Source organism: Mauremys mutica, chromosome 2, assembly GCF_020497125.1.
Source record: "Mauremys mutica isolate MM-2020 ecotype Southern chromosome 2, ASM2049712v1, whole genome shotgun sequence".
Taxonomy (NCBI): Eukaryota; Metazoa; Chordata; order Testudines; family Geoemydidae; genus Mauremys; species Mauremys mutica.
Genome location: NC_059073.1, coordinates 199450723 through 199477837, shown reverse-complemented (window position 1 = coordinate 199477837; position 27115 = coordinate 199450723). Strand labels below are relative to the sequence as shown.

Sequence of the window (27115 nt, the reverse complement as noted above, 5' to 3'; positions counted from 1 at the left end):
TTATGGGTAATTAGTGGAGCAGGTTAATTAGAACAGTGTAAATTTTATTTCCTGCTTGCCCCTTCACCCACACACCAGGTAGTGGCTATATTCTCAGGGCCAGACTTCAGCACAAGTGAGACAAGCAATCCCTTTGGGTCCCATGTAGCCTAAGTAACTTTTCTTCTAAGAAACTAAGTAATTTTCTTCATACTTTGTAGAGCAATGTTTACTGGAATTACATGACTAACAAACATCTGGTTCCATGAGTTCTTACTGAAGTCCAGATGGCTAAATAGAGTGCAAAGTAAAATTACTATATTCTAGCAGTGATTTTAAAATCTTCTTGGTTCCTTTTCAAATGTCCTCCATTCTTCTGTGTCCAAATCAATAAACAAATCATTTTCCTGGCTTTTTTAACCCCAAGTCTGCAGCTGTGTTTCACTGTAGTGCTGAAATCTGTGACTTCCCTTGAGCTTTGCTTCACTGATGTAGTACTGACATTGTTTCACTAAAATCACAAGCAAAATCCATCCAGCCACTTTTGAATTACAGAATAAGGGAGGGGGAACTATTTCTTGGTTGGTTGGTTTGCTTTCACTTTTTGGAAAGCCTTAAGTTGATAAAGCTGTATCTCAAAAACTTTATGGTTCAGTTATTTCCCATTTGCTTTGTGCATTAGTCCTGGAGAAGGCATAGAATTCCACCTTCCTGATATGTGTCAGAAGCCTCACCAGCAATATGCTAATAAATATCAATTTTCTGATGTATTCTACATATACTGTCCACAAACTACCGAGCTCGTCATCCTCTGAAGCAGAGCATTGTGAAGACTCGACATGAGCATATGCATTGTTATTTCCTTGTTTAAAATGTGCTTAAAGTTAAACATGTGCATGTTTGCAGGGTCTGACACACAGTAAGTAGCTCAAATGCTTTTCACATAAATAGGCTTATTGGCTGTTAGGTGCTTAAAGATCAGCATGTGCTTAAGTGTTTGCAGGATCTGGACGGAAAGCCTCAGTCCATTGCAGAGTGCAGCAGGATCCTGAGGCAGAAAAAAAGGTGGTGGAATTTTAACACACAGTGTCCCAATCTTTTGGACTTTTGCTCTGCATTGTTCTAATGAGATTCTCTTTTACATAATTTACAGCCTTCACTCTGTCTTGATGAAGATTTTGTTTAGGTACAATCCAAAGAGCTACATAAAAATTCTAAACATACAAATTAAAAAATGAAAGGAAGTTTTCATAGGTATAAACTTGTGGTGTTTAGATGTTGCTTGTAATTATTAGAACTGGGAGCACTGGCTGTTGGGAGTCTGAAAGGACAGGAAACAGGAAGGAGTGGGGAGGAGTTGAGGAGGCTGAATGAGAGTTACAGAGGGTGCAGCAGCAGCTTGGTACAGAGGTTTCCACTGTAAAAATAAAGTCCTGTTGAAGTTGTTAGTAACTTGCCTGGTTGATACAACATTTTGGGAATGAGGATGGATCTTCTGCCTCTGAACCCACCTGAACCCTTTCTGTAAAGCCCAGGTGAGCCTCCAATTGTTTTTACTGTCTGGATCCATATGTTTGAGACTTATCTGCTTGCAATCAGTGCTACAGAGATTTCTGAAGTAAGAAAGTGTGCTCTGCTAATCCACTGCCTTGGAGCAGAAGGGCAGCGTATACTTTACACTTTTCCCCTTCCTCACTTCATTAAATAACTTTTTTGTGCCAAAAGTGAATGTAGTAGCTAATGACTACAGATTTCGCCAATGTGAGCAGAAACCAGGGGAAACTATAATGCAGTATATTGCTTCCCTGAGGAGTCTGATGGTAACTTGTGACTTTGGGAATATGGCAGATGAGATTATTAGAGACCAGCTCATTGAGAAAACAACCATGTAAGAGAACACTTACTTCTAGAACTACAACTTACACTAGAAAAACCAATAACCATTGCTACTCAGATTGAGTCAGCTACAGCTGAAGCCAAAATAATGAGCAAAGATACAGAAAGCACAGTCCAGGCTGTGACTCCTTTGCAGAAAAGTTCACTATCGCTGCAGACAAACAATTGCAAGAGGAAAACTAATAAAAAGCCACTGAATCAGCACATGCAAAATACAGTAGAAGCATGCTTTCGCTGAGGATCCCCACAACATCCTGCAAGCTACACTGGCTGTCAAGCAAAAGTAGCTCAGTGCAATCATTGCAAAAAGATTGGGCATTTTGCTAAAGTATGTTGCAGTAGCCAGTTCAATCAATAGGTGCATGCAGTTGCAATATCAGATGTTACTGTGCTGAATGTGAACAAAATCGCTACTGCACATATTCCAGAACAGATAAAGTGCACTGTAAACATTTCTGCCATACCCTCAGGCAAATCACACTCTATTCAGCTAATGTTGGACACTGGCTAAGCAGGATCTATACTATCTGATTCCATTTATTTGCATTACTTTAAAGATGTGCCTCTTACTGAACTCAAACTTCAGTTGGTGTGCTATTTGAAAAACCATATTCCAGTACATGGCTGCCTGCCAGCAATAGTTACTTTTGGTGATTGCTGTGTAACTGCAGAGTTCTACATTGTCCACAAGGGCACTCCTATCCTTGGCAGAGATTTATTGGCTGCTTTAAATCTCGGGGTAGATAATTGACGAATTGCTCTTCCTCAGCAAAGCACTCTTGCGGTACACACACCAGTTTCAGCTGGGACCCAACACCAGGTTGAGGAGAAACTTGGCTGTGCTTATGGGTTTCTGCATAAAGTTAAAATGTGTAATAATGTAATGCCTGTATGACAGAAATTACGGCGCTTACCATTTTCAGTCAGGGAAGCTGTTTCAGAGTGTCGGGGTTATCTCTGTCCCAGACTTTTCAGGTTCGTTGTCTGACCGCAAGAGAGACAGGAAACCCAGCAAAGTCCAAATACCAAGTTCTTTATTGATGTATGCACACAAGCAACAAAGAACCAGCCCGTTCTCCCCACAGAACCAGCCCTTCCTTCTGCAAATTCAAATTGCTTTTTATTAGCCACTCCGTCGCATCATCACTTATGCGTCATCACTGTACCTTCTCAGTTATACTTTCCCAGCATACAAGAGAAAAACAAAGAGCAACTGTTATTTCTTGATAAGCTTCAAAAAGGTACAAGTTGCTTCACAAAGTGTCTGCAAGCATTTTTCCCAGACTCTGCAAGCACGCTCTTATCTAGCGAAGTCATACAGTCAGCAACCAGGCAAGCGCCTGACTGTTTCAGCTAGTATATTTTTCAGTAGGCCTTGCTGTGTTATTGCTAAGCAAAACAGGCCATCAAGGCAAACTCATCAAGAGGAACTTAGAAAACTTGTTCAAAAGGACATTATTGAAGAGATTAACTCCTCGGAATGTGTCAGAGTGCATATCACCAGGTTATGTTGCATGAAGACAGCAGAGACCTCACAGCATTTATTACACATGAGGGACTATTTCATTTTAAATATGTTCCATACGGTCTCGCATCAGCCCCAAATGCCTTCCAAAAATTGATGTCATTGATTCTGAAGAATCAACATGGAGTTCAGTGCTATTTGGATGATATTATCGTGTTTGGAAATACTACTGAGGAGCATGACAATAACCTGCAGTCTGTACTAAACTGCATCAGCAAAGCAGGCCTCAAGCTCAATAGGTCCAAATGCAAATTTAGGCAAACTGAACTCTCCTTTCTGGGGCTTACAATTTCACAGGCTGGACTAAAACCTGATCCAGATCATATCCTGGCAATTTCACATGCTTCTCCTCCAACAGATTTGCAAACCTTACTTTCCTTCTTGGATCTTACCTCCTGGTATGCAAAATTCATTCCCAATTATGCTTCTGTCATTGAACCGTTATGAGAATTATTACGGAGAAGTTCAACCTTAGTGTGGACAACGGATGCACAAGCTAGTTTTGAAATGGTGAAAGACTTGATTGTACATAGTCCAGTACTTGCACTATTCAGTCCTGCATTGCCCACAGTTGTATCTACCGATGCTTCTGATTATGGGCTTGGGGCTGTCCTCACACAACTTCATGAGGACAACACAGAGAGGACTGTTGCATTTGCTTCAAGGACACTGAGTAATGCTGAGAGAAAATATTCTACAGTCAAAAAAGAAGCACTTGCTTGTGTCTGGGCTACTGAAAAATGGAGAACTTACCTGTGGGGCCGCACGTTCAAGTTGTGCACAGACCACAGCCCTTTGACGATGTTGCTCACCACGAAAGGACTGGGAAGAGCAGGATATCGTATTGCTAGATGCTCTGCAAGACTACTCTCTTTCAATTATGACCTGGAATATAAGCCTGGAAACAAAAATGTGGTAGCTCGTTGCCTTTCTCACCTGCCTTTTCCTTCACCAGATGGTCCACGTGAGGATGATGATGTAGTAGTTGCACTTATTACAAGCACTCTTACTGCAGTTACAAGAGAACAATTTCAAGCTGCTTGTTCAGCATGTCCAATTCAACAAAAACTACGGGCATTTCTGACAAAGAGATGGCCCAGTAACCCTAAAAACCTTGACCCAGTTTTGCTCCCTTATTTTAGAGTTTGGGATGAACTTTCTTTGCTCAATGGCTGTGTGCTACGAGGTACACACCGGCTACTTGTTCCAGAAGAATTACAATCAAAACTCATACACCTGGCACACAATACTCATCAAGGAATTGTCAGAACCAAACAACAACTACGGGACCTGTATTGGTGGCTAGGGATGGACTCTCAAACTGAAGCACTCATAAAATCCTGTGTCACTTGCCAAGAGCATGATAAGACAGCAGTGGCATGTACCCCTCCATTACTGCCTGTTCCTCTTCCTGAATCTGCATAGGAAAAAGTGGCAATTGACATTGTAGGATCCTTTGATACTGCTCCAATTGACTGTCGTTATGCCATCACTTTAATAGACTATTTCAGTAAATGAACTGAGGTAGCGTTTACATCACAAATCTCTTCTGCTCCAGTAATTAAGTTCTTCTCTTCAGTTTTTAGTAGGGACGGTAACCCCAAAGAACTGGTTTCCGATAATGGCAGTCAATTTACTTCCCTGGAGTTTGAAACCTTTCTAGCAGAGAGGAACATTTGTCACAAAAGGTCATCCCTACATTACCCTCAAGCCAATGGGGAAATCAAACGGTTTAACAGAAGTTCGAAAGAGAGTTTGTGAACAGCTAAACTGGAAGGGCAATTGTGGATACCCTTCACTACTGATTTCTTGCAAGCACACCGGGCTACACGACATGCCACAACAGAAAGATCACCAGCAGAGTTACTGCATGGGAAACAGATGAATACTAAACTGAACATTGCTGGATTGTTAAAGGCACAACCTGATGCCCCAAACGAGGATGATGTGAGAAAAACAGTTGAATAGAAACAAGCAAAGCATAAGGCTTTCACAGGCAAGTGGCGGGGTGCTAAGGAACCAAAGTTTGAGTGTGGTTCCTTCGTTAGAATATGAAAACCTGGAATTTTATGCAAAGGGGATCATAAATTCACAGCTCCTCTTAAAATCATAGAGAAGAAGGGACCTTACACCTATCGACTTTCTGATGGGCGGGTATGGAATGCTTCTTATCTTGCACCTGCCTGTGCACTAAGAGGAGATTATGCCAACACCCAGTCTGCACTGGATGACTTCACCGTAGAACTAACACAACAAGACATTGCACTGGAACCGGGGCTTGAGAGACGGCCTGTCAGGCCCAGATGACCACCTGTCTGGACTAAAGACTATGTCATGTAGTAGCTACAGTGTTTCCAGTGTAATATTTCTGCCAGTAGTATAGTGTCTTGTTTCCTATTTGTTTCTGTGGTTAGGACAACAATGTTTATTTTAATTGGGAGAGTTTCTTAAGAGAGGAGGGAATGTGGTGTTTAGACGTGCTTGTAATTATTAGAACTGGGAGCACTGGCTGTTGGGAGTCTGAAAGGACAGGAAACAGGAAGGAGGGGGGAGGAGTTGAGGAGGCTGAATGAGAGTTACAGAGGGTGCAGCAGCAGCTTGGTTCAGAGGTTTCCACTGTAAAAATAAAATCCTGTTGAAGTTGTTAGTAACTTGCCTGGTTGATACAACAAAACTCCAGTAATTTGCTACAGAAATGATGAAATTCCTGCAAAAAGCTGAGTTTGCTGGTGGAAATGGTGAAACTTTGCCTTAGGTCAAACTTATGAATATCACCAAAAGAAAATTGTTGGGTTTGCACAATTCTAATTGCTTTGAATATTTGTTTTCTAACTCCGTTGCTTGTCTATAACCCAGCACTCACTGTGCAGGTCAATTTCCATAAATCACAACAATATCAACAAGGAAAACAAGACTCAGCTCTTACTTTTATTAGCAAGTATCTATAAATAGACTACTCAAACAGATTCCATTCACAACAGACATTCTGGCCAAAGGCCCGTGTTGCTGTTTTTTTAGCTCTATCCACTTTTACCTGTTTGTAAAAGGCCTTTGACTGAAATGTCCCTACTGGGAAATGAATGTGATTTGAGTAGTGTGTGGGTCTAATCCTGAGGCTCCAGTAGTGACTGCAGAACAGATGGATACTGCTTCACTCCTTGAGGGGATAAGAATTCCTTCCTCCATGCCCCTCACTCACTCTAGACCCTCCCTTAGCTGGCAGTCAGGCTGTGAGCAGGAATACAGATTTTCCCATTCACTCCAAGAGCAAATTTTGGCTGTTGTTTTCTTTGTGATATGATTGAAGGAATGGAGATTATTTAGCAAAGGGGTCCCTGGGAATATGTGCGGGCAGCAACCATGGACAATACAGGCTATGTGAGCATTTCAAGATATTCTGCTACATTTGTAAAAATGATTTACATTGTGATTTGTAGATTTGTATAGGTGGGATCCATGAAAGCACTTAGGCACTTCCACACCATAGTCGGGGAGCCTAAGTCTCAGTTTTGATTCTCTGCAGCCACGAAGGACAGAAACTTACTATGAAAGCAGAGATTCTCATGTAACCACGTGACTCCAGGAGCTGAGGCTTTAAGAAAAGCACGAAATATTGTGCAACTCACAATAAAAATTGTGAGTTAGTAACACTGAAGATGTCAAATGAATTATTCTTACAGTGAATCCCTTTGGGTTATAGTTGAGGTTAAAAATGGAGCTGTTTTTGGGCACATGTGGGAGCAATATTAACCGGCATCTTCCTACATAAAAAGTCAATTTTTATTTCACGTTGTGATCACATAACTGCCTTCTCTCAGCACTCTTGGAATGAATTATTCATTGCGACATCATTCAGCGTGCACCCAAGGGTACCACAGAATTCATAATCAAGCTCTTTTTTATTCATAGATATGCAGCCTAAGCTGTCATCTTTGCTTCACAAAAAAAGCAGACTAGCTGCTCTTGTGTGACAGTTTGCAAATACTAGGCCAAAAAAAAGCATCATGCTTATTACAGCCTGTAGCAGTTACTAGCATTTTATATTGGCTGATAGGAGTTGCCTTTTGAAAGAGACCACAAAATTCACTGTCCTTTCTGCTCTTCAAAGACATTAAGGACCAGTTTTAGGGGTAATGCAAAACCATCCCATCTTAGGGATTGCAAGAAAGGTTACCAGCTAAGACAAGGACAGGCAAACTTTTTGGCCCAAGGGCCACATCTGGGTATGGAAATTGTATGGCAAGCCATAAATGCTCACAAAATTGGGGCTTGCAGTGCAGGAGGAGGTGAGGGCTCCAGGGTGTGGCCATAAATTAGGAGTTCAGGGTGCAGGAGGGGGCTTCAGGCTGGGGTTGGGGTGCAGGGGAGGTGAGGGCTCTGGGGTGGGGCTGAGGATGAGGGGTTGGGGGTGCAGGACGGTGCTCTGGGTTGGGACCGAGAGGTTCAGAGGGCAGGAGGGGGGTCAGGGATGGGGCAGGGGTGTTGGGCACAGGAGGGGGTCAGGGGTGCAGGGTCTGAGGTGCGCGTACCTCGAGTAGTTCCCAGAAGCAGCGGTATGTCCCTGCTCCAGATCCTACGCGGAGCCGCAGCCAGGTGGCTCCGCACACTGCCCCATCCGCAGGCACCATTCCTGCAGTTCCCATTGGCTGTGGTTCCCAGCCAGTGGTAGGTGCAGGGGCAGCACTTGGGGCGGGGGCAGCGTGTGGACCCCCCCCGGCTGCCCCTATGCGTAGGAGCCAGTGAGTGGACATGCTGCTGCTTCCAGGAGCCACATGGAGTGAGGAAAGCCCCCAACGCTGCTCCGCAGAGGAAGCTCGAGGGCCAGATAAAAAAACATCTGGAGGGCCGGATGTGGCCCTTGGGCTGTAGTTTGCTCACCCCTGAACTAAGATGAAGGGGGTCAGCATTTGTAGGGTGGCAATAGTTAAGAACAGGGTGTAAGTTAGGATTTGGTAGTGTTATATTTCCAGATCCAAATATGCCAATCATGTCTTTAAATAAATACCTTTTAGGGCCTACATTTTCCAAAGTGATTAGTGATTCCAGATGTCTTAGTTTTTAGGGGCCCAACTAGAGACACCTTAAAGGGGCTGATTTTCAGAGGGAGAGTGCACAGCTCTTACTCAGGGCCGTCCTTAGGATTTATGGGGCCCTACCAGTATTATTAAACTTGTGCCCCTATGCCCGACTTAAGCTTAGGGTATTGGAAAACTTGCCACATGCACTTTATTAAAAACAGTTTAATTGTGCCACCTTCACCCCTAACCTCTGCACTTCCCTCCCATCTGTGCCCCCAAATCCAGCCCTGTGCTGTCAGGGTGCCCTGCCATACCGCCCCCTTGCCCAGTACCCCCACTTCCTTATGCCCAGCAACCCCCATGCCCAGTGGCCCCTCACCCAGAGATCTCACCACAGATCCCTATGCCCAGCGATCTCCCACCCACAGCTGCCCAGGACCCCGTATTCAGCAACAAAAAATTAAATTCTGAGCACAATATTTTAAAATTCTGCAAAGTTCTACAACTTTTGTCAATAAATGTGGAGGCTCCAACATGGCAGTGGCAAGCACAGGCCACTGGCTGCACGGAGGTGGGAGATGACCCTGCAGCCTTCCCTCCCCTCCCCTCCTAGGATAGGGGCTTGGCAGTGAGATGCCTCTGTGCACATGTCAAAAGGCCACACGAAAGTGTTTTACATGATGGCTGGGATGTCAGCCATGATCCAAAATCCATTTGAATGATGAAAAAGAAATAGCTGATACCAATGGCTGAGTCCAGCCCTCATCCAGACCCTTGTCTGCCACCACTCTGGGCCGCCAACTTCCAAATGGCCTTTCATTCTCCTTAAAATAGAGCATTTCCCTCTAATCCTGACAAGTAAAGAGGTGCTTGGGATGTGCAGCTTATTAAAAAAAGGAATTATACTCAGGCACCAGTCTTTTTTTCTGCCCTGATTTATGCAGCTGGTTGCCAGACACGGCTCAGTGGGATTGTACTGGGTATAACTCAGCACGCAGTTTCAACAATGCTTCAACAGTGGGGCTGGAGCCATAACCAGCCAAGTCTCATTTGAACAGTGGCTCTTGTTTTGAATTATTTAACGCCATTTTTAAAGGTCTTTCCCATGGGTGAGGAAGAAGGTGCTGCATTCTTCAAGGGACCTTTAAAATCCCACTCAGCTCTGCACTGTTTAGAACTCTCCCTCGTTCAAAATGCTACCGGTTTGAGACAGCCCTGGAGATACTTGGCTCCACAAGAAAAAAAATCATGTCCCTTTTCCCTAAACAAAAGTTTTCAGCGACTTCAGCCTTGTCACGTGTGAGTCCATCTTCCTCCCAGCTAAGAGGTTGCTCCCTCCCATGCATTCTGCAGCCTTGATTGCTGCTTTTCTGCTCCAGGTACATCCCCCTCCTCCTTTTGTTTTAGTGTCAGCTTCCTCCTGTTGACACCGGAATATTGTGAATGGGCAGGAAAAGCAAACACCACCTTCTTTTATTTTCCTTTAACTTTCCCTCCTCCCCAGCCAGGTTGTGTGTGTGCCTCTTCCTCCTCCCAGCCCGTGTCTGCTGCTGATCCCTGCAGGGGAAGGGAGGAGAGGAAAAGGTGATGGTCCAAAGGGGATCCTCGGCATCTGGGCTTTGACTTCCGAGAAGAGGGAGGTGGAGTGAAAAGGAGACTAGAAGAGAGATTGCAGGGAGTTGCCAGTGGGTCAGGGCATGTGGGCAGAAGAGGGGAGAGGTGCAGGTACTGTGTGGGGCTGCTTGGTGTGAGAACAGCAGCTCTCCCCAGGGGCCACCAGCCTGCTCCCCAGGAGGCCCTAGCATGTTCACTGCTTGCTCACTGAGCCAGACAAAGACACCCCTCCACTCTTTTCCCTTCCTAGCCCAGTTCCCCACAGCCATCCCCAGCCCAGTTCCTCCTCCTCTTCCACCCTCTCACTTCCCACAGTCCCATGCCTGGCTCTACCTCCCAAGCTCGGCACCCCAGCTCTCTTCCCAGCCTCCGGGTATCCCCCCACTCTGTTCCTGCCAGCCCCCGGCCTCGCTCAGCTCCCCCTGGTCACTCACATGCAAACTTTCGTTCCTGGCTCCGTGAGGCGCCACCCACGCCAGAGCCCTGAGCTGGCTGGCTGAGGGGTGAGTGGGTGGAGGGGAGGGGCCATGGTGTCAGGTCGGGGAGAAGCCTGCCAGCCCATCATGGGAGAGGGGCCAGAGAGGAGAGGAGTCTGTGCCGCAGCCAGCGAGGGTGGTACCCCAGATTTTTTCTATGCAGATGTGTATGCTGCATATGCCTAAGGACAGCCCTGCTCTTACTGAAAATCTGGACTTGTTAAGGTGTGTCAATTTGTGTGCCCTAAAACTGAGGCACCCAAAATCATTAGCCACTTTTGCAAATCTTGGGCATTGACTTTAACTGGATGAGAACCACAGCTGCAACGAGGAAACAAATATTAACAAAAATGAATTGTGTTAGCACAGTGAATAGGTCATTATTTACAAGCTACCACCAACCCCAATTTTGTTCTTGGGTTCACTCTTTTAACTCCAGCTGCAACTGGGTCCTACTGGCAAACTTTTGGGCAAAATGTTCCAGATCTCAAAAGTACAATTACTCCGTACAGCCACTATAGTTCTTAAAGCATTATACTAGGCTCTGGTGAGACCTCATCTGGAACAGTGTGTGCAGTTCTGGTCTCCCATGTTTAAGAAGGATGAATTCAAACTAGAACAGGTGCAGAGAACGGTTACTAGGGTGATCAAAGGAATGGAGAACCTACCTTATGAAAGGAGACTTAAGGACATTGGCTTATTTAACCTAACAAAACAAAGATTGAGGGGAGATAGGGTTTCTTTCTATAAATATACCAGAGAGGGAGAACAGTTATTTAAGTTAAGGGCCAATGTTGACACAAAACCAAATCGATATAACTGAGCCACCAACAAGTTTAGGCTTGAAATTAGAGGAAGATTTCTGTCAGAGGAGTGAAATTTTGGAGCAGCCTTCTAAGGGAGCAGTGGGGGCAAAAAATCTAACGAGTTTCAAGACTGAGCTTGATAAGTTTATGGAGGAGATGATATGATGAGATTGTATACAGTGGCATGTGGCCCTCCACTGCTGCTATTAGCAAATATCTTTAAAAGCTGGAGATGGGGATCTAAATGGAGAGGGCTCTGAGTTACTACAGAGAATTGTTTCCCAGGTGTCTGGCTGGTGGGTATTGCTCACAAGCTCAGTGTCTAATTGATTGCCATATCAGATTAACGGAGACCTTGAGGAGGTTCACCTTCCTCTGCAGCATGGGGCACAGGTTCCTTGCTGGTTTAAACTAGAGTAAATGGTGGATTATCTGTAACTTGAAGCCTTTAAATCATGATTTGAGGACTTCAGTAACTTAGCCAGAGGTTATGAGTCTATTACAGGAGTGAGTAGGTGAGGTTCTGTGGCCTGTGACGTGTAGGTGGTCACACTAGATGGTCTTCTTGCCTTAAAGTCTATAAGTCAGAAGAGGCCCTCTTTACGACAAATACAGTCATGCCAGGGGACCAGATTATGGCATGGTTGTCCCTTAACATGATCAAAATATTGTTTGATAGATGGGACTTCATTGTATCTTAACTTTTTCTCAGACCAGTGCCTGTCCTTGCAAATAAAGTTACTTCCCTGGTTGCTTTCAACACACCTTGCCCAACACACTGTGGCCCAGATCCTCAGAGGTATTTAGGCTCCTAACTTCATTGCCTACCCTTGCAAAGCTACTGATAATGCACCTGTACAATGTTAATTTTCTTCCTTGAATAAGAATGGAACTATCAGGACTGGTTCCACTCCAAAGTCAAAGAAATATATTTTCATGTTAATTCTGATTTACCTCAGATTTACATGATATCACAAAGGGTTAAGGAGGAGGGGGTCATTTAAATCATTAATGCAGTTTGTACTTTCCATTTAAGAATGATTGATCTTTATTTTGCATGTGTGCACACATGTTCTAATCCTTGGAGATTTTTTTGTACTAAAAGTGTCAACAGCCTAATCATTTACAACTTTATTAAATGACAAATTGAGGCATTTACTATAATGTCATTCATCTACTGGTTAATTCCCCTGTTCTGAATTCCTTATGAATGTCATGGAGCAGCCAGTTGCCTGGGGGCTATATCAAGCTGTTACAATAGTAACAATAATAACAAAGACACTATACAATTTTCAATATGCCTGGAATACTGCTGATCTCTGCTTTCCAAAATGTACGCTCTTTTCTAATATATTGCAGAAAATGTGTAGAAAGTGTGGACAAAAAGATGTGTTAGCACTTCTTTTAGTTTTATTTCTCGGCTTACTTGCAATTCTTGCTATACCCACACTGCAGCTTTGCAGATCAAACATCCTGGCTGCTCACTTGAAGACCTCATTGTAGAGGTGCAGCTCCCTTTGACTTCATTAGGAGTTGTAGGTACTCAAGCCTTAATAACCTGGACTGCCATTGACAGTGGGAGTGTTAGATAACTATTTCAGGCACTTTAGAGCTCATTTAATACACCACTTTGATACTGTGTGGATAGTGGCCTTTTAGGTGAAATCAAGCAACAGTCCCATGTTCATTCAAAGTCATTTACACACCTACGTGAGATTCCCTCCCTTAGTTTATAACTCACTAAAAGCAGTAAATCCACTCGGAGCAGAGGTGCAGAGGGGCAAGCCACCACCAACTCCCACACTGGTAGGGACCCATAGCTAGGCTGTACTGCCCCAGAAGTGAATTCCAATATCCAGGAAAGGGCAAGGCCAGCCCCTCCAGGAGACGTGCTATTGGGTATTCCTCCTGGGCAGTGTCTGCTGTTAGGGCACTGACAGAGCACTTGACTGTTTTTCAAAGCTCTCCTTCACAGGGGCCAATGTCCCCTCTGGTGCAGCTCCCTGATTGTCCTAGAGATGGAAACTGTGCATACCCCCTTGTGGTCTCCAGGGACAGCTCCAGGCACCAGCCGAACAATCTCATGCTTGGGGCGGCAGATTCCAAGGGGCGGAAATCCTGCAGGCTTTTTTTTTCTCCTTTGCCGCTCCAGCCGCCCTATAGGGGGCAGCAGCGCGGAGGAGGGGGAGCGCCCTTCTGGGAGTGGTGCCAGGTCTGTAGCAAGTCCAGCAGGTGTTTTTTTTTCCCCCCTTCGCTGCTCCGGCCGGCATGACGACACGTTTAGCAACCCTCCCATGAGCATGCTCAGTGCACCCAAAGTCACCCAAAGTAGGGAATTGGGAGCGGGAGCTGTTTGTGTCGTTACAGCCGCCCGCGGGTTTGGTTTCCTCCCCACCCCCTCCGCTTCGCCACACCGGCCGGCCTGGAGTTTTGGGCGGCAAAAAAGCCAGAGTCAGCCCTGGGGGTCTCCATTTTGAAATTGACCTCCCACTCTCAAGTTTGCATTTAGCACTGTCCAAATGCTTTTTACAGTGCTATGTACACGTGTAAACGCAATTGAAAAATATGTAGCTGAGCACCCTTCTCCTTGAGATCACTGGCTCAAATCTGGCCTAGAGAATTAATAATATCCAATGGCTCTTGGGGGCCCAGTGTGAAATAAGTTGATGGTATCACTCTGGGTCCTAGACAGTGGTCCAAAGCACAAAAGCACCACCACAATTGGCACTGTCACTGATGTTGCAGTCTTGCCAAAGAGATGAAATACTGAAGGGGCATGAAAACAAATCTACTCTCTCTGCTCTGGCGCTGTCCTGCCAATTCACTGTGGAGGCAGGTTATGTGGAGGTTGTGTCTCTGCCTGTTCTGTACCTGTCCTTTGGATAAAATGAAGACTACAGAGACTTGGGTGGTGAAGCCAGCACGTCAAATTGGGGTAGCGTGGGAGACACGATGGGTTTGTGAATAAATTGCTATCATCATTTTTCACACTTGCAAAAGCAGTGTTCTTGGACAATATTATGCCATTACTATATATCTTACCCCTAGATATTCACATTGTTTGTCAGCAGAATTGTATTTACTTGCAACTTCTTTTTTCTTTTTTTTCTGGAAAGTAAGGGCTTCGCTGGGACTGAATTTTTGGAGAAACGCAAAATTTGGCCCAATGTGTTTGGATCAATTATAATTTTTAGGACAGAGACTGTCACTATGATATTTGTTTGTACGATGCTGACCACAGTGGAGCGCTGATGAGGGCTGTTGAGCATGGCTGGAGTGCAAATAATGAATGTATTAATGTGCATAATTCCTGCTAGTATCCACTCCCTGCAAACGATAGAGGACTGATCCTGCAAAGGGTTGAGCATTTCCTGTGAGTTGCTCCTACTCAGCCCCTCTGACTCAGGGCTCAGTATCTTATAGGTTTGGATCCTGGGATCCAAGAGGTCTTGTCTGTACAGTAATTTTGTGCATGGTAAGATGGGGTGTGAATCTACAGTAGACCGCACACTAAGTGGACCTTGCTACCAGACACTAACGGTTCTACAGTGCACTGTGTTCTTCTCCCTTTTCAAATAGCAGTAGGTCAAAGCACACTACGGAACTTTTCATGCAGGGACAGCATGATCCATGTGTACAGTTACTACGTGTCAGGCTAGAGTGCTGTAGACTTGCATGCTGGCTTGCCACACACTAAATCACCGCATAGACATGCTCCTAGTATTGGTTTTATTCTGGTTCTAAGAAACTGCTTAATTGCTGAACTTTCCTGTTGTGTTAGTAAGCTTGAACTTCACATGCCTAAGCCACTTATTCCATGTTCTTGTTTTTTTTTATCATAGCAGTTCAGCTTTGTTTCTCTTCCCACGGACGTTCTGGAAATAGAAGTTAAGGACAAGTTTGCAAAGAGCCGGCCGATCATTAAACGCTTCTTGGGGAAACTTTCCATGCCAGTGCAACGCCTGCTGGAGAGACATGCTATAGGGTAAATCTGCTATCTGTCTGACTTTTGTGTTACTGATCGATCACACTGCCACTAAGAAAAGGAGAGTGAAGTCTATGGCTGAAACAGCATGATATAATCAAATAATCTTACTCAAATGAAATTACTTATTTCAGGGATGTCTCTGATTAACGATGTTGGTTTAAGTTAGAATTTGCTTTCATGTTATAAACATGGGACTCTCCAGGAAAAGACCTTGCTGAGTGCAACGGCTTTGTTTTCTGGTGAGTCCCAAACCTCGCTTTATTTTGTCTCTGTAAATGGTTCCCTGAAGCAAACAAACTCAGTGAAAGACATATCTACAAGTACAGAGACAACAAATACACAAGCACCAGGTTTACATGAATACTAGAATAATCTCATTTATTCGAGTTATAAATATACGTAAAACTACCCTGGAAGCATATGCAGCACCAAATGGAAATTAAAATGTGCTTCTCCAGAAGGTATACAGATATTAGTATTTAACACTCTTCACGCTCAGTGGTTTACAAACATTGACTAAGCTTCAGTTGGGGGCAATGAACAGATCATCTTTTTTCTAGTTTCACTCTTCTCTGAGGGGGGTTGTGGGACTTTTGGATAAAGTGTGTCTTCAGGAGGGACTGGAAGACGAAAAGGGTGGAGGCATCATGACTGCCCAGGGATGTGCTCTAGGTGTATCAACAGCGTGGAAACAGGAGTGGGCAGTCAGTTGAGTAGCTCAAAGGGCAAAGAAGAGAGCAGAAAAGAAACTAGAACAGAGAAGCAGGTTTGGGGAGTCAGGCTGTATAGGACTTTGAAGGCAAAGCCAAAGAGCTTGAATTTGATATAGAAGGAAAAGGGAAGGAAATGCAAGAATCTGAAGAGAAGTTTGACATGGTCAGATCGTCAGACTTGCCACCACATACACCCCGGCAAACCTCAGTTACTAACTTAACTGAATCTTTCCACTGTAGTTGGAGACATTGGTCCTCCCTTCCCAGCTATTCCTTCCCTCACGCACTCAGACACACCTCCACTGCTGGTTGGAATAATACAGTGTGAATTGCCTTTGAAAATGTCAGGTGTTTGTGAATGATACAGCAGCTTTCTCCATTCACTGTAGATACTGGATGAGTTTACAGTCTCTGTAACAGTACTTGCTTTCTTACAGGGACAGGGTTGTCAGCTACACTCTGGGACGTAGGCTTCCAACAGATCACGTCAGTGGCCAGCTGCAGTTTCGGTTTGAGATAACTTCTTCTATCCATCCAGGTATTGGCTTCTTCAGGAATGCTTATTTATGGAGAGCTGGAAGTTTTGTTTACACTGATTTGACCTACATAGGCTTGAATTCTTTTAGGTCTAGACTGGGCCTTTAGGCAGGGTCATGAGCAAAGGATAGTACATAAGCTACACCCCGCGGCAGCAGGCACAATCCCTTCCCTGCTTTCCCTTTGCTCCTAGAGTGTGAAGTCATTTACTACTGAACTACACTATTAAAGGACCATCTCCTCCCCTAGAATGACTCCAGGAGAATTAAGGTTTTGCACACTCCCACATCACCTACTCCAGGGAGGGAATAGCTCTGCTTACTCCTATCCACCCCAACCCAAGGTGTGCTTAGCCCACATTGGGATAAAAGTGGGGAGGGGTTCTTGCTCATGCTTACTTCCTTACACAAGGCACATATTCCAAGTCACAATCTTGCCCATTAATAAGAATTTATTGGCAGTCACTCTGTAAAAATGCTTTTTCTGCAGTGTATTCCACATAGCTCACCACTAAGAATCCATTACATCAATATCAGAATAGCATAGAGTGAGTTCTTCTAGTGTTGTAGCATCAGCAAGGATTCACATTAAGCACTACTTCTTCCAACGCCAGCAAAAAAAATAGCACAATATAGAGTTTCTGATGGTGAGCCTGAAGGTTGGATATGACACAAAGTTTTAGTTTTACATGGAACACATGGTTTTAGACTGATTTAGTTCTTGTGTTTGTGACCATTGTCGGTGGGGGGAAGGGAGAAGGTATTTTCCAAATCATAATAAATTTTAAGTGAGAAATGATGGCAACATCGTAATAGCAAAATAAATAAATAGATAATAATATACAACAAGACAGAGAAAGGGAAACCGTGGGATGGAAGAAGGAGCTGTTATCACGGTTTTAGATCTCAGCTTTCCAGCTTTACATGTTGTATTTCATCAATCAATGCAAGTATCTTGCTTTTGTGACTAGCAGGGGCGGCTCTAGGAATTTGGCCGCCCCAAGCAGTCATGCCTGCGGGAGGTGCACCGGAGCCGCGGGACCAGCGAACCATCCGCAGTCATGCCTGCGGGAGGTCCAATCGACCCGCGGCTCCGGTGGACCTCCTGCAGGCATGACTGCGGAAGGTCCACCGGACCCGCCTGCCGCCCTCCCGGCAAAATGCCGCCCCTGGTGATTAGCTATGTTTTGTTATTTGCACAGAGGCCTGTGGGTTTGAGCAGCCTATGAAAAAAATGTTCATTAGGAGGAGTAGAGCTGCTCGGAAATGTTCTGATTTTGACATTTTTCCATTAAAATTTTCAGAAAAAAAGTGTTTTAATTTTTTGGCCTGCTCTAGTTATTAGGAAGTCCTGTAATGGTGGCAATGGAAGCAGCGGCCAGTACGTCCCTCGGCCCGTGCCGCTTCCAGCAGCTCCCATTGGCCCGGAGCAGCGATCCGCGGCCAGTTGAAGCCGCGATTGGCTAGACCTGCGGATGGGGCAGGTAAACACACTGGCCCGGCCCGCTAGGGGCTTTCCCTACAGAAGCGGCGACCCCTGTTTGAGAAACCCTGGGTTAGTGGGTTGTAATAGTTACAGTTGTAGCTATTACATAGTTGTAATAAACCATAAATCCCATCTCTTTATTCAGTCCATGATTTTTAGTGTCTAGCAGAGTTATGAATTTAAGCTCCAAGGCTTGTCTTTTGAAAGTGTTGTGCAGGTTTCCTATGAGGATGAGGACTGAGATGTCAGATATGGAGTGATTGTTTTGTGAAAAGTGTTCACCCATGGGTGAATATGGTGTTTTTGGCTTTTAATCATTTTCCTGTGTGAGTTCATTTGAGAAGTGTGGTGATTTTCTGGTTTTACCCACATACTTGTTACTGGGGTATTTAGTGCACTGGATGAGATACACCGCATGTTGTGATAGGCACATGTAGGATCCATGGATCTTGAAAGGTGTGTTGTTGAGGTGGGTATTTATCATTGTAGCAGTGGAATAATTCCTTTTCTTGTTGCACGCAGATGATGAAGAAGTCTCCATTAGTGCAGATCCTGAGTCAGCTGAACTGCAGGAAAGCCCTGTGAACAGCGCTGCAGAGGAAATCCTTGGTGAGCCTCCCTGCACCGGCACAGTGACCTCAGAAAGTACAGCTCCAGAGCAGCTAAATGGATGCAATGTGAATGGTGTCAATGTTGATAGCCCTGGGGAAGTCAACCAGAACAGTTTAAATGAAGAGCTAGCAGGAAATAGGGAGGTTGATGAGGTGCCAGCAGATGCTATTGAATCCTTGGAATTCATCCCAGGGGAAGTGCTGCCTTCCCTAAGTGCTATGGACCTCTCTGAGCAACTGGCTCTGCTGGCTTGCACACCCCCTCCAGAGACTGAAGTTAGGGAAAATAATAAAGTCAATTCTGTTACTCAGGGACACGACATCTTTACCAGCATAGAAGCACTAGATATTGATGAGGTGAGTGCAGACATACAGACTGTCAAGGATCTAGAGAAAATTCAGGATGAGGAAGGAGCTTCAGCCCAGGAGGAGGAAGACAGCAAGCTGCAGCTAAGAACAACAGGGAAGAGGAAAAACAGGCCCTGCTCCCTGCCTGTGTCTGAACTGGAGACGGTGATCGCATCAGCATGTGGTGAGCCTGAGACCCCTCGCACACACTACATACGGATCCACAATCTGCTTCACAGCCTGCCCTCAGCACAGATGAGTAGCGATGGAGAGGAGGAGCAAGGAGGCGGCGAGAATGACGAAGAGTCAACAGTCAAGGAAATGTCAGAGAAGGATGTGGTTAGCGAGTCTGAGACGCTAGCGGCAGATCCTCCTCCTGAAAGCGGAACTGATGAGTATTTCAGCCGGGGAACTGTGCCCCGCAGCACCTCAGTTGAGCACCTCTCAGACTTAAATGAGCCGCTGTTGGATGGGGAACATCCCATGACTGGAAGCGAGAGTGAATCAAGTTCCAGACCGTATGGGGACAATGAGTGTGACACCTCTTGCTACAGCCCATCCTGCTACAGCACTTCCTGCTACAGTACGTCCTGCTACAGTACCTCCTGCTACAGCCCTTCCTGTTACGACAGTAACAATCGCTTTTCCAGCCATACCCGTTTCTCCTCTGTTGACAGTGCAAAGATTTCTGAGAGCACAGTCTTTTCCTCACAGGATGATGAGGAAGAGGAAAACAGTGCCTTTGAATCAGTGCCAGATTCAGTGCATAGCCCTGAACTGGACAGGGAGCAAGTGGATGTCTCCGCCCAGTGGCCAGATGAACTCGTAGCTCATGGTGTGAATCCACAAAGAGCAACCGAAACTCTAGAGTCCCCAGTAGCAGGTCCGAGCAACAGAAGAGAAGGTTAGATTCTGAGACTCAATATGCAGAGCAACCTTGATTATCTGGATGTCAGCAGAGGCATCAGATAATCGAAGTTGCAGATAAAAAAAGGAATTCTCAGTATTATTAATAAAGATATGGGAGACGTGACCGGTATCAGGTATTGGAAGGGTTGGATAATTGAGGCTGTGCTGAAAATAAAAAATCAGAGATCAGCATTTCTATTGTCAGTTTCTGTTAAATAGGATAATAATAAATCAAGAATCTTACACGTCAGGTCAAAATTAGGATCACCAGTTCTACCAGTCCGTCCCTTCTTCCAAAGGATTTTTCAATTTTACATATCTTGTGTGCAACCATGTGCCTTACAAATGAGAAGGAGATCTATGTGTGTTTATGAAGGGGCAGATCCAGAACTGGTGTAAATCAACTGATTTACAGCAACTGAGGATCTGGCCCAATATGTGTGTGTATGTAATATATATACACACATCCGTACACACAGAGAGTATATTATGGAGAAGTCCTACTATTTTCTAGTTTAGGTTGAGTCAACTTTCTATTATAAACCCAATTGCCTAACCTTCTCCACCTACATTCACCAAAATCAACCTCAGATTTCACAAGTGACAGATCGTATTTCCTTGAATGCATAAGCAAGTTTCCTTGGATACATAACTATCAAATACATTTCCCATCACCACACATCTCAGTAGGTATATTGTATGTAGAGATATATTGTTGTCTGTTTATGTTGTTATTGTAGTTGTTTAGTTCTTTTTTTTCGTGAACACTTCAATTCCTTGTGTTCAGTTCCTCCCTAGCGTCACTTGGTTTACTCCAGTGAATCACTTGGTCACTTGTCTTTTCTTCAGCTTGTGTACTGTTTTTTTGAGATTGAAAAAAATAAAGGCTCAGATGCTTGGCTACAACCACAGTGTGTTGGTAAAAAGAGGGGTTGTAAAGATAGTCCTTGTGTTCCCTAATCTTGTGCTAGAATGTTCCTCCAGTCTGAGTTACACCAGCTGCTCACCATGGCTGGTGAGGGATCACCGGCCCCAGCCATACCATCCTTCCCCCTACTCCAACAGAAATAGGAAGAGTGCATGAGTCACTATGCCACCAGAGGATCTCCCTACCCTGGTGTGATCCTGGATATGCCAGTTTTGGGCCTCCTTCCAAACATTTATGTACTCCATGCCCTTAATTATTTGCTCTGTAGTGCAGGATCTAGTCCAAAGAATCAAAATTCTCAGAACTACACAGCAACAGAGAGGAGGGAAACACTCAGTAACATGGGCATTTTTCACTGTACATGAGGCTTTTTCGGTGTAGGCAGTATTTGTGTATGTGTGTGCATATGGGTGCGCGCGTGGCTTTTTTGTTTGTTTTGTGATGTGTGTGTATATACAGAGAAAGATAACAGAGTTTGTGCCCTAATAAAAATGGATTCGGCAGTGCTCCGGTATTAAGCTTCAGATTTCTGGAGATGTCCCTTCAGTATATTTAAAGGGCACTGTAGAATGTTCACTGCAGCTTTACTTTCGCTAGTAGAGAGAGAATACAAGAGAAGGACAGCATAAGTGATTAGTTCACCGTGTTTTTTCTAATTTTGGGTGAGATGTTTCAATAGTTGATCACATTGTTTAATTTATTTGGTGGTTATTAAAAGTACAGTAGATATGGTCGCCTCCATCTGCTCCAGGTGACTGACACCCCATGCTTCAGCTGGCTTGGCGTAACTAACTTGACTAGGGAGAGTCAATTATGGTGAGGTAAGTAAAGAAATGCAGATTGATAATCTGGCAATTGGTGACATAACTGCAGCAACAGGAAAATGTAAAAATTTAATTAAAGATGTGTTTGAAGCACTGCATAGTAATTTAAAATAATTCTACTTTGTATTCAGAGAGGGGGCACATGTAACTCTGAGATGTGTCTGTACTCTTATTAGAGGCTTTAATGAAGACATTTCAGAGGGTTGTGATATCGTCAGAGCACCCAGGTGCGTGTGTAACTTTACCTACATTTTGTCCAGGTAAATTTTCTCATTAGTGAATGGTGCAAGTTTTTTTTTTACAAACAAAAGTGTTTGTATTCAATTCACATATAAAATTCCCTTCTGCCTTTTCATGTAATATTTATATTCTACATATTGGCAGTTTAAGGGGGGAAATATTTTAGATGACTTTTTTAAAAAATTTATACTTTGATGGCAAGATACAGCTCGTTTTTATAGAGTGGTAAGATTTAGACATGAAAGGTGGCTAAACCAGTCAACATACACTGAGGTGAGCTTATTTGTGTGGTTCTAGCCCATTTTTCTTTTTTTCAATACAGTGGTATAATTTTCTGGCAATATCACAAACATTAAAGATCACCTTGTTTCTAAGCTTACCTTGGATTGTAACTGAATCTGTTTTATACACGCCGTGAATGATGTATGCTGTCTAGAGTTGAAGGTTTCAGTAGGAAAACTTTTGTCACACAGCTTGTAAAAGTGACCAGCAGTGGCATACAGTATATAATTCTGAATCTGCAAGATTTTAAGAAAGGACTGGGGCAAATATTCTCTGAATTCTAGAACCCGTGAAGTGCAAAAGTATGGGTTCCAAGTGCTCACATTCAGTTCTAACATAAGGAATAATGTGGCCTCTCCACAATAAGGTTGTAGTTCCTGAAGGGATTCTAGTGACATCAAAAATGCTGAGTAATTTATTCACATCACCAGGACACCAGGATGGAAATATGTGGTTTTCATTTGGGTGTCTGTATATAGGTACATATTTAATTCAATATAGTGTTCAAAAAATCTTCCTCTGCCCCGTCTACAGTATCTCTCAGCCTCTTCTTCTTTTCCTGTATTTCAGGTCTCTCCCCGCTTTATCTCAGGTTTCTTCTTTCCTGTGTCTTCTTATCTTTTGCTCTCCTCACCCCACCTCTCTCCCATGTTTTTGATCCTTCTCTCACTCTCCCCACCTTCCACTCAAACTTGACAGTTTGAATTTTGAACTGTTTACATTCTAGTTTCCATGACTTTAAAAGTATGGCAGATGCAGGCCTTCTGCATTGCAGGGACTGCAAAATCCTGCCACACCACTTCACATGCACTCTTGTGGATTTGCTCTAAAGGAGGCTTTTGTAATAGCAAAGAAAGCAGCTCTCAGCATTTAGATGGAGTGAATCCAAGGTTGGAGCTGGGGTTTTGTATGGTCCTGCCAAGGTCCTGCAGGAACTCCCAAAAGCTTGCACTTGGTAGTATTTATGAAGTACTTCTCAGACATCAGTCCTGATTCTCCTCACTTACATTGGTGTAAATCTAGAGTAAATGAGTCCAGAATCTAGCCCATCATTTCTTATTATGTTCTCAAGCCCAAGATCTGATCCTTGTCTGCATTATTTTAATAATTCTTTGCCATATAAGTTATTATTAAAACCGTGCCTGGGTATATGAATAAGCCATAGCAGCTGATACACCACATGGCTGCCTGCCCTGTTTTTGTTGTTGTTGTTGTTTTTGTTGGGATTTTTAGGTTTTTTAGTTCTTTTAGTCACTTGTTTTACAGTAGTGCATTTTAAACCAATTTTTGCCAAAACAGTGAATGAATATGAATATCTTGAATATCTTGTCCATAGGTGATTGTCCTTTACTCCATAATTCTCAGCCAGTCAGCCAGCTTCCTTCCCTGAGGCCCGACCACCATCACTATCCAACTATTGATGAGCCTCTTCCACCAAGTAAGCTTTAGTTTTTTAAATGTATTATTTTTTTCAACCTTTCCTGTTAACCTAAACAGTGTGCAGGTCAGTATGTCTCTAAATAATCTCCTCATCCCCTGCACCCACCTTGTTCCAAACCCACTTAATGTGCCCTTTTATTTTCCTTATTTGGTCCTTACTTTAGGTGTCACCATGTCATCTTGGGCAAGACACACAACTACTCTGTGCCTCAGTTTCCCCATCTATACAATGGGGATAATAATGCTTCAGTGTCTCAGAGGAGTGTTGTGAGGCGGTAAAAGTGTTTTGAACTCCTCCAATGAAAGGCTCTGTGAATAAGTGTTCTTATTGTCTTTAATGTTTGTCCTCTAGCCTGATCATTGCATCCCTGTGTCATGACATTGAGTATGTCTACACAGAGTCTCAGAGCCCAGGTCAAGTGTGGTGGGCTTGCAGAGCTCATGCTGTGAGGCTAAAAGTAGCAATGTAGACATTTGGGTTCCGGCTGTAGCCCTGCGAGCCTGAGTCAGTTGGCTCTGGTCTCTGAGTCTTACTGCCATGGGTATTTTTTTGTTGTGTAGACGTACCCTGTGTCATCTTCAAAGACAGCTTGGGATGCTGTCTTTGTCCTTGCAGCCTTGCTTGCAATGCCAGGCATCCTCAAAATCAGGATTCTCTTTTGAAAATCAAGACAGGTAGCAATTCTTGATCAGAGTGATAAGAGGAGAAGACAGGAACAAGGTAGGTCACATTCTAGTGATGTCACATTTCAATTGCAATGCCCCTTCTAACAGTTAATGTGAGGGTCTCTGCTCTGAAGCAAAATGACTGACTTATGGACCTACAACTTCCTCTATCCACATGTTTTTGTGGTTCAATATAAAAGCACTTCTGCACTTTACTGGGGAGGATTTCATAGCTTTTAACTTGCATATTCCTAGAGGAATGCCCAACTTTTTGCATTAGCGTTATTTGTCCAGTAGAGTGCACTCTCTGCCCTACAACATAGTGTATCATCTTTCGAGCTTAGCACATGATTTAACAGGAAAAAAGGCTCAGCATCTTAAACACTAACCAGGCTTAAAAACAAAGCTCTCTGTTTTCTTCTCAGCCTGGTTAAAGAACATAGCTATGTGGCCTATGGTGCCCTTAATAAAAAAAAATCATTTATCCCCCAAGTTGTTACTATTCCCTAAACTGAAAATTCCACTCAATGCTGGCATTAGTTATACAGTAGTGGTGAATGATCCAACTGCCTTCAGCCCCATGAAGTCTTATTAGAGGCATTGTGTGGCCTACCAGTGAATGATGAATTAGGAACAGTTACTTCTGTAATAAGTAAATATTTCTCTTCCCACTAATCTTACCTCACCACTTTGTGAAGGGGAGAAATTTCTAGCTACGCTACCTATTAATAAGACACTGACAGCAGCCATGCAAACGAAACTTACCCTAATCCATGATCAAAGACATTCAAGTTCAGCCCTATGGCTTGCTTAATACAGTCTACCTCCCTTTTAACACCAGCCTCAAAAGGTAAGTATTTTCAGCATTGCTCCTAATGAAGGCAATTATGATGGAGTTTAATCTACACAAAAGCAAAAGTACAGTCATCTGATAGTAGTCATATTTATTTAATATTAATGCACCCATTACTTTGATATCTACACTATATCCTACTTGTAATACATGTAAAGTATATTGTCCCTGAATATATCCCTCTTCAGTGTGCAGTGCCATGTGATTTTTTGCTAAAGAAATTGAATTAAATAATTCCTCAGTTGAAATCTATGCAATTCCCAGACTGTCTATGACATTTTTAAAGCCCATGAGAAGTACAAACTGAGGTCTGATCTAAAGATTTTTCTTTTTCTGGTGTTGTGGAAAAACCCTTTTCACTTGCTTATCACAACGAAATCACTCTTAAATAAGAGAGAGAGAGAGAGCGCAAATGAGGGGGCAGCTCCAGCCAGGCCAATGGGGCACGCAGGGGGGGCAAATTCCAAGCTTGCCTAAGGTCTGCAAGTTAGGGGAGGGCAATGCCCCCTCGTACTCTTCCCAAACCACACCCATGGAGAGAGATTATTCCTTTTATATCAGGTTTACAGTGAACAATGCTTAGAGCTTCTAAAATGAAGAGACACTAGAGTCTGTCCGTGGTTACGGTTGAAGATAATTCCCCATCATTACAAGGACAATATTGACTGAATCTTAACATTCCCATATCCAAATCCATGTCCCTGAAATATCACATGCCAGATTTTAGCTCATGGTAGAATATTTTGTGAGGTTTCAGAAAAATCAGTTAAAGGCTTTTGAGAGACATGTAGATTCGAAAAGTGAGATGGTTTTCCCCTTGCAGTCAGTCTTGCTTGATCAGAGCCCCAAAATAATATGACTTCAAAATTTAGTTTATTCTGTTAGTCCTGATGAGGAATTTTTCTTTGACTATGTTTATTTTGGGGTGTGGGATAGAATTATTTAGATTTTAACATGATTTTTCGTGTCTGTAGTAAACTCTTCATGGTGGATGTAAGATTTTAAAGCATGCATCAGGTTGCAGAGTTTGTATGGTGCAGTATCTATCCAATGGTTAGTTGTTTTTACTGGTGGAAACCCTACCCTACTGAAGCCAAGAAAAACATTTGGGTCCTAACTCTGAGCTGCACCATTTAGAAGATGTACCATAGACAGGGATGTAAAGAGGAGAAAGGTGGCTTTGTCCCTCTGGGGTTGCAGGTCTGCCAAGTACAGGTGTGGCTCATGGTGTAAGTAAGAGCAGCCTCAGAGGCTGCTGTAATGTACATATGGGCTGCAGTGGTCCCAAAGGGACCATCTGGCAGTCCAGGATAATTGGAGTGAAGAGCACAGTGGCCTCACCTTCTCCTGATCCCAGGCTATCTCCTGGTGTGTCCCTGCTCTGAAGTTATAAGGGGGCTGGTGTAGGGCCATATTGTCAGCCCTATACTGCCCAGAGAAACCCTCTGCTAAGGGGTTATTCCCACATGCAGTGATCTGGCCGGTTTTTGGACCCTTTACATCACTGGAGCAACATAAAGGGTCTGGAACAGAGCTCAAAATCACGGCCTCTGTCCATCTGTCAGTCTATGTATTTATCTGTGCAGCCATCCATTCATCTTATCACAAATTCTGTGTTGTATGCCCTTTGAATTACTTACTCCCCTGTGTGATGGTAATGCTGTGTGGGAGGGAAATAAATGCACAACAGTGAGTTTTGTTTATATGTTGGCAAGGAATAGTCACATCAGCACACACAACTCTCTCGGGCCAGATGCTATAGCACAATGCTCTGACCCAGGGCCTATAAAACAAACATGCTCAGCAGATATTCTCATACACTCTCCCTGAATTTTCACTATGTCTCCTTTATCCTGACCTGATGTTTCCACAGATGTGACCTCAAGCACTGGACACATCCAGCTGCTGCTAGGTTTGACTAGATGCTTTCTGCTCAGAGGCTGGATTACCACGTGTATGGCTGCAGACACATTGCAA

The 27115-nt window shown here is 43.9% G+C and overlaps 1 protein-coding gene across 5 annotated transcripts in view; it reads left to right on the top strand.

Moving 5' to 3' along the window:
- The window catches only part of HECW1 (HECT, C2 and WW domain containing E3 ubiquitin protein ligase 1), a 398524-nt gene that overhangs the window by 271561 nt on the left and 99848 nt on the right, over positions 1-27115 (top strand). For 4 of the 5 annotated variants that reach the window (XM_045008223.1, XM_045008222.1, XM_045008221.1 and 1 more), the window contains 4 exons: positions 15157-15299; positions 16453-16553; positions 18560-19900; positions 23516-23617. In XM_045008223.1, coding sequence (XP_044864158.1) covers positions 15157-15299; positions 16453-16553; positions 18560-19900; positions 23516-23617 — 1687 coding nt within the window. The remainder of the gene's footprint in view (positions 1-15156; positions 15300-16452; positions 16554-18559; positions 19901-23515; positions 23618-27115) is intronic. The other variant, XM_045008225.1, reaches the window with a different exon arrangement.